Source organism: Carassius carassius, chromosome 30 (assembly GCF_963082965.1).
Source record: "Carassius carassius chromosome 30, fCarCar2.1, whole genome shotgun sequence".
In the NCBI taxonomy this organism is placed as follows: domain Eukaryota; kingdom Metazoa; phylum Chordata; class Actinopteri; order Cypriniformes; family Cyprinidae; genus Carassius; species Carassius carassius.
In genome coordinates this window covers 3,470,128-3,493,096 of record NC_081784.1, presented here as the reverse complement: position 1 = coordinate 3,493,096, position 22,969 = coordinate 3,470,128, and the positions used below count along the sequence as shown (strand labels likewise).

Here is a 22,969-nt window from a genome sequence, read left to right as displayed (position 1 = left end):
ATCTATTTATTTATTTATTTACACTATTTTCATTTGTGTTTGTAGAGGTGGCCACTGGGGATCTGCTGGACTTTGAATGTGGAGTAAAAGATCGCTCAGGACAAGACGACACACACCCAGCACAGAACCTCAGCACAGAGAACAACAACACTGTATGGGTAGGAACACACACACAATTCAGTCCACATACAATGTTTTAAATTTGTATTTGTTCATTAGTTTATATTAATATTTAACTTTTAAATAAAACAGCACATTTTATTTCATTTAACAGCAAGTTAGTTTCTGCTGCAGTAATCAGAACCGTATGGTCTCCACATCAAGATTTTTATTTTAACTTACTGTATTCTCTGCGGTGTCTTGCAGGAACTTGAGGATGGTCTAGATGAGGCTTTCTCAAGGTTAGTAAAATTTTATTTGAGTTATATCTGGCATTTTTAAACCACAACACCCTGCACATTAAACTTTAACAGATCATACTATAACTTCAGCACAGATGTGGAGTATAGGACATGACTATTCCTGGCGCTCCATTATGTGACCACAGGGGTATTTGGGATGGATGCATTCAGCTCTGAGAATAAATTCTTTGGTTGGTCTTACGTCATCCCGACAATTTTTACAGTCCACTCACAATTTCTATGTTTCATAGAAAAGAAAAAGACATCTGGAGTAGACACTGAGGTTCTAACAGACTGTCACTGGTTGTTTCTATGTGCACTTTGCTGAGGTTATGTGCAAGATGCTATATCAATCTTTATTTGACGTAGTGCTAATGCAGAATGACATACCATGTTGTACCCTCTGCCTAATTCAGGGAGTCTTTTCTCAACCACATTCAAGTTGTCATCAGTTTTGACAATTAATAGTCTCAAACTGTAAATTAATTCTAAAATTAGAACTTTTTTACTGTATCAATCTTAATTTATGGATCCTTGAAATTGAGATATCATGTTGCACCCTATGCGCAGTTAGAATAAGCCTTTCTCAGCCATATTCAACATTGCATGACATTTGAAAATTAAGAATGATATATAGTTTATGACTGTAATGCAGTCCAAAATGTTGATTTTTAATTTACCAATGTTTATTTATGGACTCTTGAACTTGACATAGGGATCATGCAGAATGAGATATTATATTGCACCCTGTGCCCAATTTGTGGAGGCCTTCATTTGACAATTAACAATGAAAGACAGCGTACGACTCTATTGAAATCCAAATTTTGAAAAAAAAAAAAAAAAAAAAATCTGTATCAGTCTTTTTTTATGGACCCTTGAATCTGTCACAAAACAGAATGAGCCATCATGTTTCTCTCCCACTTTCAGGACTGCTTTACGTCTGACAATGTGGTGTGATAAATAATCTAAGGCTTAAACAAATTGTTTTTATTGTATCAGTATTTGTTATGAACCCTTAAACGATACATATGCACAATACAGAATGAGCCAGAATACGGCATCTTCTGCTTAATTTGTGTCCGTGTTTCTCTGCTACTTTCAAGGTTGCATTACATCTGACAATGGGACTTGATAAATGGTCTAATGCTCTAACAATATCCAAAGTTATATTAAAGTAATGCCAACCTTTTTTTATGGACCATTGAATTTTACATATGGCAAAATATACTGTAGACAGAGATGTCATGTTGCACCCTCTCCCCAGTTCAGAGTGGGCTTTCTTAGCCATGTTCAAGGTGCATTAAATATGATAAGTTTTAATGATATACAGTCTAAAAAACCCAACATTTGAAAAGAAAATAATATACCAATACTGTTTTATGGACCTTTGAAATTGACATATGCTTTGATAACACAATAGAATACAGATAGTTTGTCTCTACACATTAAGACAGACAGGAAAATGAATTTTTAAAATTTGAAAATTACACTCTTTAGCATTCATTTGAAACTATTGAGGAAAAATGGATCCCTCATAATTATTGGGATAATATGCATGTTCCTGCTTGCCTGTATACACAAATCAAACAATTGTGATGACACATGATTAAGTCATGTTTTAAATGACTATTATTTGCATACTATGGGATCGTAAGGGCATTAATTAACAGTTATTTTTTTCTGCAAACCAAACAACAGCTGTTTAACGATTTGTAATGATGGTCATTATTCTTCCAGACACACAGAGTGCCGTTCCTGAGAGATTAGCAGACATGAGATGAGCTGTTTTACAGCAGCGGGGGTTCAGTCCATCTCTGATTCACGCTGATTATTTGTCGTGTGCAGTAATTAAAGTGTTGGCTTTTAATCAAACGCAGCGCTTCGTTAATCTTCATTTAGCATGCTTTCAGCCTGTAAGTGTGAGGAGAGACGCTCCAGATCTTTGACATGCAAGAACTCTTCCAATCAAGGATGAATTGGGAGTGAGTAAATCCCTGATTAATGAAGTGCTTTCCATCAAAAACTGAAGCGGTTTTAGTGTTTCGAGGTGGTTTCTTCTCCAAAACACTGGGATGAGAGACAAATAGTACAAAATAGTACAAAAAAAAAAATGAAATGGCTTGCTGTACTGAACTTCAGTTTTGTCCAATAGAAGATCTAAGTGTCAGATTGATCTCTTGACCCCAGTATAAACTTTTGTCAGTTTTTTATACACTTTTATTAGCTTTAATGTTTTTAGTCAGTTTAATACTTCATCACTATAAAAATTCCAGTACAATTTCCAAGAAAGTACTATACAAAACTTTCTACTTAAAATTTGAAGTTTAATTTAGTGTAACTTGCCATTTCTTTGTAATTATTTGACAAATTTACTTGCAGTTTCTGAGTGAAAATTGTTTCAAAGTTAATCCTACACCATTATTAAGTGAACTTAAACTTATTTATATTATTTAGTTGTTAAGGCAACATTTATAATTCTAATATTTTCATTTCATTTTATTTTTTAATTCAGTAATCTTTGTTACCGATTTTTTTTTATTTATTATTATTTATTTAAATTTTTTTTGAGTTTCAGTTAACAATAACTACATTGTTAAAAGTTGTTTGGTTATACAGTAATGTTTGAAACTTGGGAGTGTTGAAATCTTAAAAAAATGTATTTAGTCTTACAAAGAAATGGTTCTTACAGCCATTTAATCTTTATTGTCAAGAGATCTTGGCTGATCTTGGCGAGTTGGCTGTAACTCTGGCCTCTTTTTCTCAACATTAGCCCAGCGGTAACTTCTGACTTCACTGGCTACTCAATAAACATTAAAAAAAGAAAAAAAAAGAAAAAAGGTTGATAAAAATACCATAAGGTGGAAGTTCTATTATGGCAATAGTGAACCAAGACATGCTGACTAAACATGCTGCTGCTTCTGTTTTCTCATGCTGATGTTGTTTGCTTCCTTCAGCCGCAGTCTGGATAGTTTCGAGTCCAACACAGGTAAAGATGTCATTCACCTGAGCTGTAGTTAAAGGTGCCTGTCTCATCCGTCATAGTCCACTCTTTCACAACACCATGATCATTCACAACAGTGTACGACTGTAGTCCAGTTCTCCATCTGTAGCAGGTCACGCATGTTCCTCCTCACGGCTCAAAACCCTGTCCAGACACCCGTTCTTTAGGCAGGGTTCTTTGCCAAGAGTCATAGAAACATCATTTGGATTCATCTTCATATTTTCCTTGTTCATCTTGTGATCAGTCGTCAGTTACCCGCTACTGCCTTGTCACAAACTGTTACTATGAACCTTATTCTGGATAGACACTGTATTTAAATTAATAGTCAATTCTGTCATACCCTCAAGTTGCTGCAAACCTGTATGAGTTTCTTTCTTCTGTTGAGCACAAAAGAAAATATTTTGAAGAATGTTGGTAATCAAACACTTAATGGTAGCCATTGACTTCCATAGTATAGAAAATAAATAAATAAATACAACTGACTGTCATTATTTATCACCTTCATGATTTTATTTGATCAGTGGAACACTTTTTTTTACTTTTATTAAGAAGGATGCATTAAATTGATAAGAAGTGACAGTAAAGAGTTATAATGTTGCAAAAGATTTATATGCTGTTCTTTTGAACTTTCTATTCTTGAAGGCTCCTGCAAAAAAATGTATCATTTCCACAAAAATATTAAGCAGTACAACTGTTTTCAACATTGATAATAGTCAGAAATATTTATTGAGCAGTAAATCAGCATATCAGAATGATTTCTGAAGGATCGTGTGACACTGAAGACTGGAGTAATGATGCTAAAAATACAGCTTTGATCACAGGAATAAATGACATTGTGAAATATATTCAAATAGAAAACAGTCATCTTATGCAGCCTTGGTGAACATAAGAGACCTTGACTAAAGTGCACTGAGGCTGTGTGGCAGTGTTACCTTAGAGACGTTACTGTTTTTGTTCATGCCAGCTCCTCAGAGGTTTGATTTCACATCATGTGAAACACGCATACATTTACACATATAGGTACACATATATATGTGCATACATATACCTACATAGGTACATATATGCACGTATATATGTTCCTATATGTTCACCTATAATAGTAAAATTAAAATCCATAGCTGCTAGGCAACATAAATAAAAGTCCAAAATATAGAAATGTACATTATGTATTTACAAGAACAATCAAATAGTACAAGAACAAAAATAAGACAAAAAACTGAACAGAAAAAAATTATCCTCATCCGCCGCCTCCTCCTCTTCCTCTTCATTCCTGCACTATCCAATGACGTTTGATAGGGTGTCCGAGATTTTTATGCGGATAGGTGTTTTCGTCCACACGGATCTGGCGTTTTGGAAGAGTGAAACCGATGTTTTGAAATCGGGTCCCAGAGTGGATATATTTGAAAACGCCGCTTTTGCGTTTCTTCCCGACGGCGAATCCGTACATTTTCAGAAAATATGGCGTCATCAGCCCACGTCTCGCCCCTAGTCAAACACCACTACATCACGTAACAGCAACAAAAACATGAACAAACACTGAACGCTAACATTAACACGGATTAATAAATGTATTGTTCCATGTTCGTTTGTGTACCACGCGCAGCAAATCCATGTCTTCTTCACCGTTTTAAGTGTATCTCTGTGGCAGAATTACAGCGCCACATGCTGATCTGGCATGTATTCTACATCGGTTTCGTGTGGACGCGGATATTTCTTGAGACGAGGGAAAAAAAGATCGGGGGTCCGTCTCCGTGTGGACGGGGCCGAAGAAGTAACGGGTACTTACGGTTATGGATAGAAATGTAGCGGAGTAAAGAGTACAATAGTTGCCTCTCAAATGTAGTTGAGTAAAGTCATGAGTACTCCCCAAAAATGATACTCGAGTAAAGTACAGATCCCTCAAAATTGTACTTAAGTACTGTACTCAAGTAAATGTACTCCGTTACTGTCCGGCTCTGTATATCATGTTAATATATTGCCATAGTTAAATTCCATAACATGCCAGTTACATGTGATACCAATTTCACATGTTCGCGCATACATCGTTCTTGCATAATTTTTTTCTTAGTTTTTGCTTTGATAATAGAAAATATGAGCTAGGCATCATGTATGACAGTCAAAAATGGGATATGAGCTACAAAATGACCAGATCCTGCCATTACCTATATAGAAGACATATCTTGTATGTATATATAGGGCTTATAGGCTATGTGGATATAAAGAAGCAATAGGAGATCTATATTTCCTGTATATGCACATATATGCACCTCAATTTTGCCTATATGTGGCATACATACGCATATATGCAGCATATATATATTATCATATATGTGCATATATGCAGCATATATGTGTGCATATACACTGCATATAGGTTTCATATATGCGCATATATCCACATATAGGTTCTTTCCATGTGGGAAAAAAATCAATGAAGTTTGATTCTTTCTGAAAGATTCATTAAAAAGACATCAGTCCACAAATCAGACTGATCACTCTGCATGGGTTGCATTGCAAGACATATTGCCAATTTATTTGATTTATTTGATTATTAAAATTAACAAAAATAACCTCTTTGTGATTCCTAACCCTACATATGAAGTATTTATGCAGACACCATCTGTATATTCTTAATTATAATTTATGTTAATTATTTAACATAACATTTGAACATTTTCAGTTTCTTTTTCTATTTAGTTGAAGCTGTCAGAAAGTTATCAATGAGCTTTTGTCATTTTTTTATATATTATTAATGTATATATGTTATCTACATATAATATATACATTTAAATATTACTAATACAACTAATAATACATAACTAATACAACATTTTAACAACATATAACATTTTTGTTAGTTTTTGATGTATATATATATACATATATATAGATATATTTATATATCTATATATATATATATATATATATATATATATATATATAGATATATTTATATATCTATATATATATATATATATATATATATATATATATATATAGATATATATAGATATATTTATATATCTATATATATATATATACTTTTTTTTTCTGCTGAGCGCTGTCCATTCATACAAGTAATACACTTATTTTATCATGTCTTTAAAATGTAGCAAAGAACTGCAGTTCAGGGAGAATTTTACCTTGCATATTTAAAGTGTTGTTTCTGGTGTGTTGCATATGTATTCCCGGCTCTCTGACATGATCTGAACCGCTTCTGATGTTGTAGAGCTGTTTGCTGCCCTGTGTTTTTCAGTTTAACTCATTCTGCTTTTGGGTTTTTCTCCCAAGACTCGCTGAGTCTCGCACTAACCCCCAGATGCTGGACATTGGGGTAAATCCTCAGGACTACAACCCTGAAGAGTGCTTGTCACCTAGCAACGGGGACAAAAGCGATGCTGAGGCTGCAGACGGCGTGGACGCATTCAGTTCGTGGGATGAACGAGCTGATGAAACGACATGAAGAGAATCGAGCTCGTCTGACCGTAGCTGATACCAGCTTTGAGTTGCAACAAAAGCAATACAGTATATATATATATATATATATATATATATATATATATTATTATTATTATTTTTTTTTTTTCAAATGACTAAGTATATTGACATTTAACATTTTCTGTTACATCCCATAAGTTGTTTTTTTTCTTTTTTAATTTTTTTTGTACATGTATGAATATAAAATATATGTGTATGACAATAACTATATATTTTTTTTCTCATTTATAATTATTATTATTTTTTTTAAATGTTTATAGATTTGGTTTCTGAGGCTAGCTTTCCTCTTCCTAATTTCCCGATGTTTGAGGTTTGTGTGGAGTTGGATTGTGTTTTTTTGTATAGACCAGTTGTCTGTCCTCAGATGTGTGAAAATGGATGGCAAACATTACAGCATACAATAATGAAAAAAAAAAAACTATTTAAACGAGAATCTTATTTTTTTCTATTAAAATGTATTTTTGTATTCCTCTCTGCGTCTCAGAGCTCATGGTTTCATTTCAAGTTCTTTCACTTTATATAGTTCATTCTTCATCGGGCTATACCCATCCAATAAAGCACTGAGGAAGTAAGTCACAGTATTATAATTACTTTAAAGAAAACTGTGGTATTACTATCATGGTAGTGTCTAAAAAAAGCAACACATTGTATTGCCGTGGATGTTTATGGTATGTTTTTATTGAAATACAGATCTATTTTGTGTAACATGTTTCCCTTTGCCCTACAATATACTTGAATTAATTTCAGGTTGAATTTAAGTGCAGAAATATATTATTACATGTCCGCTTAACTTTTGTTGAAACATGATCATCATAAATAAGCAATGAACTGATATTTAACACGGTGGATTTGACTGAAAACAATGCGGGCAGCTCTTTTGTGGTTTACATTGACGCCCTGTATTTAAGTTTCATTAGACTTCATAAGTAAAATTTATAGTAAGTCAGTGTTAGTTTCTGTTTGCATTATTTCATGTTCATAAATGAAAACTAATGAAAATGTTGTGCTGATTACTGTTTTGCGTTGACATCTCCTCCATCTAGTGGTGAAAATAATGTAGTGCAGTTATGACTGGACATTTTTGTCAGGAAATTAAGATTTATTTTGTGGGAAGTAATCCAAATATTATGTTTCATATTTAGATTTTCTTTTTGTGGTTTCATTTCAGTGGCTATGCAAGTCATTATTCAGTTAATTAGTCATTAAGTGTTAATGAATAGGCGGCGCTGTCACGTAGTTTTCAGAATCATTTATTAATATTCATGCCTCTTACTTTTTAGTAGCCTAACAAGTTACTTTTTCAGTACTTTTCAGTTTTTCGCTCGCTGGTTAGAATAGACCTACCACAGTCGTTTGATGTTGCTGGAGAGGGTAGTTTGTTATTTATTTATTTATTTTTTTGCTAATTTTTATATTCTTTACAATTGTAATCGTCTCTGCACATAGGATAGTCCGCACTTTAACTTAAAAAAAAATGTTTTACACAAAACACCTTGAGCCAATCACTGACAGATCCTCGCATTATGTAATTAATATTCATGAGGTACACGTTTTTAATAGTAGGATTCATAAATAACTATATTTTTTATATAATAAGTTCGGTCATCTTCACTTGCGTAATTCTAAAATTATTTTAAACAATGTGAATAAAATTAATTAAAAATCACATGTTCTGGTTTCCAGCCAATCAGAAGACGAAGTGTGGTTGGCAAATTATGAATGTCAGGTGTAATCCGCAATCTGAAAGTCGAGGATGGATTTGATTAACTGAAGTTAAATTAATAGCACTTCGAAACTGAACATTTTATTGTATCCGACAGGTAAAGTTGTAATCTGCACTCAATTCTTTAATTTTCATAATTATCATCTTAGAAAACAGTGTGTTTCGAGGGTTTTTACAAACTCATTGCACGCATTTCACCAAAACGCGTTTTTATGTTGTTTGAAAAACGAAGATCAATTGTTTGCGAGTTACTCGGGCAAGTATTTACTTGAACGATTGTTTGTCCTGATGCATTTCTTTGTTTGCATAAAAAGGAAGTATTAAATATGCATCAAATTGGTTTTTGGGGGGTCAGTTTGAATTAATGACCCCATCCGATCAAAATGGACATGTCTGATTTATTGATAAACATTCTTTCTCAGGTGCATGCCCTCTGGCCAAGACAGTTTTATGTCTCCTGCTTGGATATAGCTGACCAGACACTCCTTTTTCCTCTTTCAATCCTGACCGACTCCAGTTAAAAAAAAATATGTCTGATTATTCATCTTTTCATTTAAAACCACTATCAGGATATTCACACATGGTGTTCTCCAAACAGCAGTACAATGCCATTAGCCCTTTTTACAACATACAGTTACACATTTCCCATAAAGGAGCCAGAGCACGTAAAAGACGGCTGGATGATTCCTATTTCGATGAGACCTGCGAGACCCCCCTGAAAAGACAGTGCATCACAAGAACATTTTCCCTGGATCAGGGATGCTTTTCTGTGGACTTCCTAACTAGAGTCCAGGAATGGAGACCTATGCAGCCAATAATATCAAAAGCCATCACACTGCCTCGGTCAAAGGTCAATCAGCCTGTGACCCCTGTCGTGTCCATCCCTCTGTCCAAGTGCAAACAGAACTGGATAGATCAAGGTCGGGAGAGCCGGTCTCCCTCCCAGATACCGGCTCTTAAATGGGACAGAGAGGTTCCTGTGGTTGAGATATCATTGCGTGCGTCTCTAAATTTTGATATTTGCAGTTCGGCTTCTTTAGATGGCTCTCAGGGGCCTGTGAAAGATGAGGTCCGGGAGGTTTCGTGTGATCTTATCCCAGTCTGTGAATTAAAATCCCACATCGCACCCCCAGAAACTGTTGTCCCGGTGAAAGAGGAGGAAGGAGTGTCTGTCAGTCAACAGGCAGAGCCCAAGGTGACTCAGGGAAATGAAGAAACCACCGCAGAGAGCTTTGAGAGTGCACAGGTCCAGGTTTGAGCTCCATCCTTTATGTACTTGTGATAGTTTTACTTGTTTCTCTTCATTATTTACTCTTCCTGGGGCCTGGACCATGATTGTAGCTGAACACAATAAGAGTTAGAGGATTAGTTTTGAGTTGATAAAACCAAACCTCTCCAGTCTGGCTTTGTTGGTACCATGATTCTGATCATCAACTTTCTTTGTCAGCTCAGGCTTTGATCCTGAGTTTGTGAAGCCTGTGCACATGAATGTGACATCACTGGCGAACAGCCAATCACGAGCCTTGCAACACAAAATATAACCTACCCCAGAGCAGGTTAGCCGTGGAGTGTAAGTTATGGCAATTGACGCCGCAAAAAGGACAAGCCTCGCTAAAACCCTGAATTGGTGCAAACTGAAACTTTACTGGCTAGCCAGCTAATCCGGCTTCATGATACAGGCCCCTGATGTTGTTTTAAACCTGTTTTTCTGTTTTTTTTTTTGTCTATAATAGACAGAACATTTGAAGCTTTTTTTTTTTTTGCAATGTCCATTAAAATTTGCAACATCTACATAAAAACATTCTACATTCTTATGAACCCATATGAATTCTTCATGTGAGAAAACAGACCAAATTTAAACCTGTAGAATATTTTGTAGGCAAATTTAAACTCCTCAGCCATCTGTACTCCTACTTTTCTGTGTCATTGTTTAACAGTCCCTTTGCCCTGTGAGCAGGTGAAGTCTGAGGTGATTGATCCAGACAACACAAAGACCACCAGCAAACCTCTGGTGTTTTATGAAGAGGAGTGGGAGAGACGGAAGAAGACGTATGTTGAGTCTGTAAAAAGACATATGAAAGAAAAAGGAGCAGCAAACGGTACCGCAATTACCAAAACACTATGATTTCGGTCTCACTCAAGTTGTGTAATTTGTGTGTGCCAAACCTGTAAAAAGAACATGCCCCCTGTTGCTGTCCAGCTGGCAATGATGCTCTAATAATAGTGTTTATAGTGTTAATACCGGTGATCACTTAGTTTTCTTTTCACTTTAATGGAGTGGTTTACATAAAAATGAAAGTTTTCTGACAATTTACCATCATCATTATTAGACCATCTAAGGTGTAGATGAGTTTGTTTCTTAATGGGAACTGATTAAGAGAAATGTAGCATTGCATTACTTGCTCAACAATGGATCCTCTGCAGTGAATGGGTGCCGTCAGAATGAGAACCTAAACGGCTGATAAAAACGATAATCAATTCTATCTATAATCCACACCACTCCAGTCCATCAGTTAATGTCTTGTATGAAGTCAAAAGCTGTGCGTTTAAGAACGAAATCTATCAAAATTTAAACCCTTGCTTCTGGCTAAAATATGAATCTTCTATCTATAATATTGATTTCTTCTGTGAAAAAGTCATCTCGTCTGAATCAGGAGAGAAATGTGCAAGTTTACAAGAGAAAACCATCCAAAACTGTTTTAAACATAAGGTAAAGTTATTATGGACTTGTATTTTCTTGTAAATTCATCTACATCTTAGATGGCCTAATGATGAGTAAGTTTTCAGCAAATTTTAATTTTTCTTTTTCTTTTTTTTTTTTTTTACATATTACAGCAACATGTAACGTGAAATCTTTCTCAAATATTTATTTAATCCCCTGCGGATTTTGTAAGTTTTCTCACTTATTAAAAAATGAAGAGTCTGCAATTTTTATGGTAGGTTTATTTTAACGTATAAAGAAAGAATACCAATAAAAAAATCCATAAAAAATGCATTGTATTAAGGTTAGAAATTTATTTGCAATTCAGTGAGTGAGATAAGTATTTGATCCCCAAGCAAAACATGACTTAGTACTTGGTGCAGAAACCCTTGTTGGAAAGCACAGAGGCTAGATGTATTGCAGCTGGTCACCAGGTTTGCACTTATCTCAGGAGGGATTCTGATCCACTCCTCTTTTTAGATTCTCTCTAAATCCTTAAGGTTTCTTATCCGTTGTTTGGCAAATCGAAGTTTCCGCTCCCTCCACAGATTCTATTGGATTGAGTTCTAAGACTGGCTAGGCCCCTCCATGAACTTAATGTGCTTCTTGAGCCACTCCTTTGTTGCCTTGGTGGTTTGTTTTGGGTCATTGTCAAGCTGGAAGACCCATCCATGACCCATATTCAGTGTTCTGGCTGGTGGAAGGAGGTTCTCATCCCTTAGCAGAAAACCAGCCCCAAAGCTGAAGGTTTCCTCCTCCGTGCTTGACTGTAGGGATGGTGTTCTTGGGGTCATAGTCAGCATTTCTCTCCCTCCAAACACAGCGAGTCGAGTTAATGCCAAAGAGCTCAATTTTGGTCTCATCTGATCACAGCACTTTCTCCTAAGCCTTCTGTGAATCATTTAGATGTTCATTGACAAACTTAAACAGGGCTGTACATTGGATTTCATTTCATTGTGTCATTGTATGTAACCAAAGGTTTGCTTGGTGACTGTGGTCCCAACTGCCTTAAGATAATTAACAAGCTCCTCCCGTCTAGTTCTGTGCTGATCTCTCACCTTCTCATGATCATCCTTGCCCAACGAGGCAAGATCTTGCACGGAGCTACAGACCGAGGCTGTGGATATTTCTGAATAATCGCACCAACAGTTGTCTCCTCACCAAGCTTCTTTCTGTTGGTCTTGTAGCCCATTCCAGCCGTGTGCAGATCTACAGTCTTGTCTCTGACATCTTGTGACCGTTCTTTGGTCTACTCCATGGTGGTGGAAGAGGTTGGAATGGAAGATACAGATTGTGTGTGGACAGGTGTCTTATAAACCTAACAAGCTGACAGGAGTAACTTCTTAATGTGGCAGGACTAATCTGTGTTTCAATTGGGCACATAACCTATCTGTGGGAGCCTGAATTCTTTCTTGTTGGTAGAGGATCAAATACTTTTCACTCACTGAAATGCAAATCAGTCTCTAAACTTTATATCAATGATTTATGTCCATTAAAATAAACCTCCCATAAAAATGAAAGACTCTTAATTTCTTTGTAAGTGGACAAACTTACTAACTCAGCAGGGGATCAGATGTTTTCCCCACTGTAGAACACTGTTGATTGGTGGTGTGACGTCTGTGTTGGCAGGTGTCATCACTGAGCTCCATACTTTGATGAATACTGTGGCCAGTCACCAAACTGGAGGGAATGGACCACACTGGCAACACCCGTCAGACCTCACACAGAGGTAAATATTACCAAACCTGTCAAGAACATTTTCTGGGTCACGTTTTACCCCCAAATCAAAAGCTTTGTTTAGCTGATTAATTCAGTCTTATGTACCAAGATTGTTGTTCATAATTTTTATCATAAAGTCTGGCTTACTTACCACCATCATACTTGCAAACTCATTGCTATTTATTGAAATGGGCAAATGTGATTTGTGCAAATCAAAAAGAAACACTATATATATATATATATATATATATATATATATATATAATAATATTTTTTTTACTCTCATGACAAGAAATGTTTTTTGAGGGGCCAATCAGCTTGTTAGTATGATTTCTGAAAGATCATGTGACTGCAGACTGGAGTAATGATGCTGAAAATTAAAGTTTTCCATTACAATAATAAATTCAAATGTAAAATTTATTCAATTAGAAAGCAGTTCTTTTAAATTGTAATACTATTTTACAATATTACTGCTTTTACTGTATTTTACTGCCTTGATGAACATAAAAAACTTAATTCAAAAATCTATTCCAAACTTTTGACATCATTTGTTTGTGTCTATTAACAGAGCCCCTCCACTAGAGGGAGGCTTCAGACTCTAAAATGCTAAATGTACAAAACCCTAAGTTCCTATAAAGGATACCAGGGTCTGCTCTGTTTGAAAAGAGTGCCTTCTGTCATCTAATGAATAGTTAAGTTAATTCATTTCAGTGTAATTGTAAAAATGTATTTTGCTGTGAAAAGTTTAATCATTTTTAAAGTAAACCTCAAAATACTTTTATATTTTTAGCAGTATTTTAACTTGAACATTTACTGGATTGAAGTAAATTGGGTTTGCTTAATTTATATAATCTTTAGAAAAGTTATGTTAAAATGTCACTATCAAATGTGATCCATCAGGTTCTCAATCATCATTGGATTGCATTGTTTTGCCTCCACAATAAAAACTACAGAGCTTTGCACGATAAAACAAAGCATGTACATCCTAGTGTGTGTGTGTGTGTGTGTGAAAATATGTGTGTGTTTGACAGGTCTTAAAATTTAGAAAATAAAACGAGCAACATCACATGACATCACAATGGTTCATTGTTTATTTCACAAAAATAAAGCCAAGATGGAAAAGGCATGTGTGGAAAAAGTTAGAACACCTATGATTCGATTGCCTGTAGATCCACTATTAGCAGCAATGATAAGTAATTTTCAGTCTCAGATTTGTTCTGGAGGAATTCTGTGTCGTTTACAACATTGCTTAGGTTAATTGAGGTTTATCGGCATTTAAGCCAAGCTTTCATCACAGCATCAGTCAGGAAGAGGTCTGGACTTTGACCACACTGTTGCAACCCCTTGATTTATTTTTATTTATTTTCAGCCGTTCTGTTGTAGATTTTCTGGTGTGTTTGGGATAATTTGTCTTGTTCCATGACCCAATTACAGCCCAACTTTTGCTCTCGGACAGATTACCTCAAATTTGACTCTAGTATAGGCATACAGAGGAGTTCATGTTCGATTCAGTGATTAAAGACAAGCCCAAAATCATCAGCCCCTCCACCAGCATGTGTGACTTTTGGTATGTGGTGTTTGTGCAGATATGCTCTTTAGGTTTTCACCAAACATGGCACTGTGCATTATGTATTGTTATATATGTATTGTATATACTTAACATCTCCACTTTGGTCTCATCTTTTCAAAGTACATTGTTCTAGAAGTTTTACAGTTTGTTCAGATGCGACTTTGCAAACCTAAACCATGCTGCCATGTTTCTTTAGAGAGAAGAGGCTTTCTCCTGGCAAGCCTTCCAAATGTGCCATATTTTTCTAATTTAACTGTTGTGTTAACAGAGGCCTGAAGAGTCTGAGGTGTAGTACGGTCTGTTCTCCGGGTGAATTTCCTGGGATGTCCACTTCTGGGAGGATTGGTGTCTGTCTTGAATGTCATCCGCTTGTGAACAAACCACCTCAATGTAGAATGATGGACTTCAAATTGTTTGGAAATGTCCCCATTATTCTTCCCTGATTGATAGCAGCAACAGTTGCTTCTGTAAGCTCAATTCTGATGTCTTTCCTCTTTGACATTGTGTTAACATGCAACTAAAGGCTCCGGACCAGCAAACTGCCAAGACTTCTGCTTTAATAGAGCTGCTCACACCAGGGGCGCCTGCAGGATATGCAAGGGTGGGTACAGTATATGAGGTATTGGATGAAAACCGCATTGAATCATGGAATAAGGTGGATTAGAGCCCTGCACAGGCCTCAGATATAAACTGCAAAAAAACTTAGGCCTAACTGAGTTCCAGCTATTAAAATAGTTCAGTTTCGTATGTAATGGAAAAGGTTTTTTTTTTTTTTTTTAGAAAAAAATTTTGTGCACTTAAATGTAAGTTGTTGTCTTTTTAATATCTCCCTTTAGTGAAAATCAAGGTTTTATGTTGTTTATTTGTCTGTGGTGTTTTTAACATGCCTTTCGACAAACTATGTGCCTATCCATTAATCAACACCATTGCTGAGTGTTTTCTCCTTAAAACTGTAGTTTCCCAATGGCAGTCCCAGAAGTGTGGTTTGAAACAGCCTTCGGTTTGCTACGTCACAATCCAATGGCCAATCACGTCAAAGAATAGATTAATCACTAGCATGAAAAAAAAACAATACCAGCACACAATAAAAGAGCAAAAACTCATGAAGCTGTGGTTTAATGTGTATTTAGAACTGCTAACTTGCATTATAACCCATGGCAATAGTAGTAGTAAAAGTAAGCCGGGGTCAGACCCACCTCTCACGCATCGGCGCTTCACAAGCGTATGCTCACTGGTGTGAATTAAGAATCACAATCCACTGCATTAGTCTTTAAGCCATTTTAGGACACAACATCGTCAAATTAGTAAATGCTACAATATTTACTGTAGTTATCCACTAGTAAAAACGGTTTTATCAATCAATATGTGTATGCCATTGTTTGGCATTTACAACAGTTTGGTGGCTTAGGAGGCACTGGCTGGTGTGAAAGTCTAATTTGCATATTCATAGATCCCCGTAGTAATTGAGGCAAGGGTGTAAAGTTTCATTTAAAGCTACTTTAAGAAAAATAGAAAAATTTAAGAAAAATAAAACAATTGTCATTTTGATGATCTAAGATTTTAAGGGATACCATATTTAACCACAGGGGGATTTTAGGTAAATGACCCAGCGGCAGACAGTGGATTGATCATAGCCTATATGTCGGCGAGTCATTTTTTTTCATCACCATAATAGATGCATGTCTAAAATATAAAAATAGGGAAAATCCTAAAACAGGCCCGATTATAATTTGCATTTTATTTTATAATTCTGTACAATTTAAAAAAATATAACAAATTATAATGGCAAATATGTAAAACGGCTTATATTTTCAGATTTTTATGTTCCACTGTTCTTGAATACCTTAAAATTTAAAGGATTTGCTGCAAGGCAATTTTGTCTGATATGTGAATTATTTATTAGCCTATTTATTATTTTATTTTTATTTTTATCCATGCAGCAAATGCTTTAAAAATGAATTTATTGCGTTCCAGATACACAAAGTACTTTTCACTATAAATTTTACAGGTAGCTTGAATGTAAAACGTTGTCGTGAATTCTTGTAATCCAATTTGTAAAATAGCCAACAAATTAAATGTTGTAGGCTAACCCGATCTCATGAAAGTGCGTAATGCATGATTATCTGCTTCTATTTGGCATAATATTTATATGCAGAAATTGACTTTGGCATGCAAAAGACTGATAAATTCACACAGGCCTATAATAACTGCTGAAATGTTTGCAAGCAAATCTCATGTCAGTCTGAGCGCTCATGGTAGTGTGTACGAGCCACTGGCTCACACTTGCTGATGATCTGTTAATCAAAGGTATTTGATTAGCAGTGCCTGACCATTACTTACTCTCTTCATTTCTATGTTAACAGTAAGGGTGTCTTAACTTTGTCACACATGGCTTTTCCATCTTGGCTTTATTTTTGTTAAATAGACAATGAAACGGGGCAATGTGTCATGTTGTTGTTCATCTGAGGTTTTATTTTCCTAAATGTAAGACCTGCCAAGGTCTAGATATTTTTTTTATGATGCCCTGATACAGAAAAACCATGGAATTCAATAGGATGCACTTACTTTTTTTCTTTATATATATATATATATATATATATATATTTAATATGTGTGTATATGAGCATTTATACAATATTATTTCTGCTGGTGTACTTTTGATGGAATATATAGTTAGATCTCTATGGTGTGGAGTGAAACCTGTGATTTCCCTGTTCTACAGGTTTCCTTAAGTCAATGTGTTGTGCTTTTTTTTTCTCTTCTCTCTTCTCTTGTGTTTGTAGGAATTATCTTCAATCCCATTTCAGATGTCTGTCAGTCTCCCTTGAACAGTGGCAAAAAAGAAACCATCTTTCTCATCAATGCTTTGCTAAAGTACCAGATATTTTCCACAGGAGCCCAGTGCTCTGATTTATAATTTTTTTACTTTCATTATTTGTATTATTACATTATTATATATATTTGTTGTCTTAGCTTTTCTCTCTATCATCAGTTTAAAGGTGAGGATCATTGATTCATGCTGCTGGTTAGTTTCTCACTGAGAAACTTTACTTTTTCCATTGTACATTGTTGCATGGTAGTACTTAATTCAGTTTGCTTTATTGAGGGGAAACATTGCAGTGTTCCTTTAGCTATTTTATAAACTAATTACAGTTGCTATTTTTTTTTTTTTGCATTAAATGCATATAAAGGCATATACTGATAAAATATTTTATATCGCGTGAGCAGGAAAATGTTCTGTTGAACATTGTTACTCTCAGAAAGAGGATGTACTGGATGTTGTGTCCTTTTGATTGTTTTTTTCTTTTGTTACATTTAAAGCAGTTTTATAAACTTTATACATTAATTTACTGCTAAATGTTTCAAACGGGGTCCTCTGAGGGGTTGGCATAATCTTTTCTCAGGTGGTCTGGATCCAGACTGGAGCTTGTGTAAATCCTAGTTACATCCCATGGCAAAACCAAGAAACAAATAGAGACATAATTATATATATTATGCTGCTGTTACTTTAAGACCAAATGCAGTTGTCTAATGTCTGACACACATCAGATTTTCTCCCAACTGTTAGAGGATTTTTGCCAAAATGGGAATTTGACTTTTGGTCTGCGATTGATTCAAAAGATTGAGTAAAGTGCTATTCGGACGGTAATTGTATCTCAGGGCGATGTATCTGATTTTCACTATTTACAGGAGGTAGCTGGTGATTTTAATGCCGTCCGAATCCAGGATGTCTGTTTTTCTCTGACCACCCCCGTAAAAATCCCTGGCCCCAAATTACCTACTGTTTTTTTTTTACACCAAAAAATGGTAATTTAATTGCCGTCTGAATCCACATCTCTGAGTTTACGAGAAGAAATCGATTCCAAATTCAGTGTTTAAACCATTGGCGAGGCTAGAATTGTTTAAGTGGGTGGGCCTACATAAAACTGGGTGGGCAAAGTGTAGCATATGAGAACTGCATATCAAATGGCCAACAAAAAATACAGCACAAAGATTCAATACACAATACTACTAAAGACTTCACATTTAAATCGGGAAATCCAATATATAATTTTTAAATACTGTATGAGTTTTGTTTCACTATTTTCAAGTTCAACTTTCAAATTTAACATTATTTCAACATTAATTCAAACATGTGCATCTTCATGTTGTTAACATAATTGTGGGTGGGACTAACAGAAACTGACCAAACATTATTTTGACAAACGTATAGTATGCACCTATAAGACGAGGGAAAATTAATAAACTGCCTTTAATTGACCATGAAAACTCATGTTAAATATATTTTAAAGCACATATATGAAGTTATAGTGAAACTATACATTTATAATTATCTTTTGATGAATAACATTCATCTGGAAAATTACCAGCTTCTCGCTGGGTGGGCCACAGGTTTAAACCCCTTTTGGAGCACTCCTGAACACCATAAGGCTAACATTGTAAAGAATTTTAATATTTAAATGAACAGTAGTTCATAACTGTTCCACTACAGCGTCCTGGAGCATGAAAGAGAATAAAAGCATTTGTTATGCATTTATAGCATTACATTTTTTTAAAGTCTTTATTATGGCAGCAGCAGCAATACAATTTTAAAATGTGTATTATTATAAACCGATATTTATATATTGCATATATACAACTATAGTGGGTCTATTTTCCTATTTTTAAACAGAAGATTTAAATGATAAAATAATAAATAGGATATTATAAAAATTATATATTATAAAATATGCTTGGAATAATAAGAATACATTTTTACATAACTACTTTTAAATACATTTTACACAATAATAAGAATAAATTTGTAAATAAAATGAATTTTATATAATAAAATACATTTTATTTACAGCAGACAATCATGTGACCAGGTTCGTAGGACACAGCACTCCCTCCTCCACTGTGAATAAATTTTAATCCGAATCTATGAGTTTATCACTGGTAATATGGAAATGTATTTTTTTTTACAGACGTCCATATGAGAAACAACTACCGTCCAAATCAGCATAATCGAATACTAGAAAACCCAAGACATGTCACTCGTTTAGTTTGGAATGGGGAAAATTGAATTGTGTACTTATGCACTATACATATATAACGTTTTGTAGTTTAAATATTGTGAGTAGTGCGTTCACACTGAAAATTCCAAAAAGAAAAAGTGCACTTTAAACACCCGGATGATGCCTTTAAATTACCGAAAAAAAACGAAGTGTTGAATGTTGTACACTGCATGCACGCAACTGTCGCAGCTTTAATTATGTAACGTAGTGGGAGGGGCTATCAGACTCTGAATATCAATGACAAAATAACCTTTTATAATTCATTTACTACATGGTTGAGTACATAATACAAAATGCATAGTGTTAATTGCGTCATCTGGGACGCAGCTTTTGCCTTAATTGACCTATCGTAAGCCCCTCCCCTCAAATGCAGATGTTCCAATGGCAGTCGGGTATCAGTTACATGGGGAGGGCAGAGCATCCTATACTATGTGCCTGTGGTACTTGTAACACTGAATCTAGATTTCCCAAGAGGATGGGCAATAAAGTTTATTTTATTAAATTTCCTAAAACCAGACAAAACAGAGCAAAAATGTCCCTAAGCATTCAACCCCAATCCCAACGAAGACAACATTTTCTGGTTGTCATATTCTCATTGAGTTATAATTTTCATCTGCTCAAGCAGAACATTAATATCATCTTGTGTTTCAGCGAGGTATCTCTGGCTAAAACCAGCTAAAATTAAAGTTAGTGAGTCAATGCTTTTACAAACCTTAATAGTGGACTGTTCCTCACATCATATACAGTGCAAGTCAAAAACACATAAACGAAGGTCTATATTTCAGTGCATCTCCATACTGAACGAGTTAAATGTGCATTAATTCTAATGTACCCTGAGGTACATGAACAGTGTTGATCCAGGATGTTGTCTTCCGTGATCATGACGACTGTAATATGAGACCTTTCCCAGCTTGCATTGTGAGCTGTAAACCCCTGCTTCAAAAAGGGTTCAAAAATGCACCATATTTATTTAAAAATATTTGATCACTCCATGGGATATTTAAGTACCACTTGAATGGTGGCCTTTCTGTGTCCTAAATTGTGCAAAAACATAGTGAGACAAGGTTTTCACACTGACAGCTCTCATTGTGACACATTGAGCAGCACCATTTGTTTGTCTGAGGAAGCAACAGTAACTGGGGGGGGGGGGGGGGGGGGGTTGTGCTGTGGACTCTGCCATCTGTGCATGAGTATTTCATTAATTTCTCTTTAGCATTATCTTGTGTGAAAATTGATTAAAATATATTTATATATATTTTTGATGCATAAACTGGCAAGGCTTAAAAACATGTGTGTGATTAACTTAGAAATAAACCATTAAGTTGAAGTATGCATATATCATAAAGTGGGTGGAAACGCCCCCATCGCTTGTGGTTTTGAGCATAAAGGTCTGATTTGGGCATCTGGAACATCTTGACTCGAGAAATTTCTTTGGAAAAGAGAGAAGACTGTATGAAGACTGCTAGCTGTGAATGAGATGAACACATGTTCTGCAGGCATTTTGCCTTTGTTGTAATGAGGATTAAAGTCTAATTTTGGTGTCTGGAACTTGCTAAGAAATTTCCTTGGAAAACATAGAAGGCGTCACAACAATGTGTGTGACAGAATATATCATTTCAGTGACCATAATTTTAAACGACTGTTTAAAGTGCAGTTCATATTTTAATTTAGAAAATATAAATGAATGCACTTTTAAAAGACTAGACAATACTCAAATCTGTTAACACTGCACACATGTGCTATAAAGATAAAATATAAATCTAATCTATGAATAAATGCATTTATTGATTCCCTCTGACAATCATCTGTAATTTTAGTGTTTATAATTTGACCTGATCAGGGGGCCCATACCATGATGGTAGTTGAACTAATTCAGAGTTACAGGATTACTTTAAAGTTGACAAAAACAAACCACTCCATTCTGGCTTTGTTAGTGTGCTGAACATCAACTTTCTTCGTCAGCTCAGGCTTTCATCCTGAGCTTGTGGAGTGTGTGTGCATGAATGTGTTACATAAAGGCAATCACAAGCTTTGAAACAGAGCGAGGAAGATTCACTTTTCGCGAGAGAACGAGTGAGATTCAAAAATCTTTAATTAAATGTCAAGAGATTGAAGAAAATAAGGAATTTAAATGCATTCAAAATGAAGAAAGTACTAGTCCACAAAAGAGGGCAAATAAAACAAATTATCTTGCTCTATCAGGGCAGTCACCGATGAAGCTTAAGTTAGTTCAAGGATTCAAGGATATGAAGGATTTATTGTCATATGCCCAGTGAGGAAAACAAGTTCTCTTACGAGAGCTCTCTCGTACTGTGTCTTAGCTAAGACGCTACGGGAAAAGTCTCTTTTCACGAAATACTGAAGCAAAAAATTATCCTTAATTTTGTATTTTTGTAAAGCGCATTTGCAGCAGTACACAGCCATAGGCGAGACGGCTCGTTCGCTCATTGGCTTGTTCTGCGGCAACTGCACAGCCTATCGAGCGCAGGCTGATGCAACATCAGACCAATAAGTCTTCTTGCCACTTCCCGCCGAAATGGGTGTGGCCCAACCTATAAAAGGAGCTAGAAAAGGCTGACTCACCTGATTTTTCATCTCTTCAGCGAAGCTCACGCATCGCTGGATCACGGAGGAAGCAAGCGCCGTCTGAGAGGCATATCAGCGGGACGAGCCATTCTGAAGCTGCTTGCCTTCGCCGCCTTCCACTGCCATTCCTGCTGCGCTGTCCGGTGCATATATCCTTTCAATTCTGTTATATCCAACTGTTCTTTATGTGTGTGTGTGTTCGCCCTGCGACACACACTCGTAAAAGAGCTCGCGTCTTTTTTAAGATGCCTTCCTGCGGCTCGTCAGAGCCCCACTCAACAAGGGAGACCGGTACGTCATCTGTGTCTCCTGCCTGGGTGAAGATCATGCAGCGCTCGCGCTCGTTGACGGCGGATGCCCTCACTGTGAGCTGTTGCCATGGTGACTCTGAGGACTCGCCTGGCCTTTTTCTCTGAGCCTGCATTCTCCGCTGCACTGAGGCGCCGTAAAAGCGTCGCTTCCAGCGGATTCCGGAACCGTCTTCAGCTCAACCGACCTCGCCGGTTCGCCCTGCTTCACCGGCCCCCCCTGCATCGCTTCCCGGTGGGCAGTGCCGGCTGTTTGCCGGCGCGTCGTCCGAGGAAGTCGATCTCAGGGCCGCGTCGGGGGAAGAGGACACGCGCTCTCTGCTAGCTTCGGGCAGTGAGGGCTGGGCGAGCTCAGAGGATCTCGCGCCTTCTGCTCAGAAGCCCAGCAGACGAGCTGACATC

General features: G+C 36.1%; 2 protein-coding genes across 9 annotated transcripts in view; both read left to right on the top strand.

The window, feature by feature from the left end:
- Window positions 1–6,908, top strand: part of LOC132110419 (low density lipoprotein receptor adapter protein 1-B-like) — a 45,333-nt gene extending 38,425 nt beyond the window's left edge. Inside the window, exons 7-9 of one of the 4 annotated variants that reach the window (XM_059517003.1) lie at window positions 46–152; window positions 367–401; window positions 6,697–6,908. In XM_059517003.1, the coding sequence (XP_059372986.1) occupies window positions 46–152; window positions 367–401; window positions 6,697–6,868 (314 nt within the window). In that variant the 3' untranslated portion in view covers window positions 6,869–6,908. Of the gene's footprint in view, window positions 1–45; window positions 159–366; window positions 402–2,138; window positions 2,562–6,696 lie in introns of those variants that run through there. The other 3 variants (XM_059517002.1, XM_059517005.1, XM_059517004.1) reach the window with 3 other exon arrangements.
- A 1,671-nt stretch (window positions 6,909–8,579) lies between these two features.
- LOC132111086 (uncharacterized) lies at window positions 8,580–17,546 on the top strand. Of its 5 annotated transcripts, none has more exons than XM_059518255.1 (5): window positions 8,580–8,723; window positions 9,049–9,872; window positions 10,584–10,725; window positions 12,957–13,056; window positions 17,400–17,546. In XM_059518255.1, exons 2-5 carry the CDS (start codon window positions 9,156–9,158, stop codon window positions 17,524–17,526), a joined length of 1,086 nt encoding a protein of 361 aa, XP_059374238.1. In that variant the 5' UTR covers window positions 8,580–8,723; window positions 9,049–9,155; the 3' UTR covers window positions 17,527–17,546. The 5 variants fall into 5 exon arrangements, with proteins under 5 accessions (XP_059374238.1, XP_059374236.1, XP_059374239.1 ...); XM_059518253.1 differs by having other exon boundaries at window positions 9,049–9,878; XM_059518256.1 differs by lacking the exon at window positions 17,400–17,546 and adding an exon at window positions 15,140–15,274 and having other exon boundaries at window positions 9,049–9,878.
- Window positions 17,547–22,969: the final 5,423 nt, after the last annotated feature.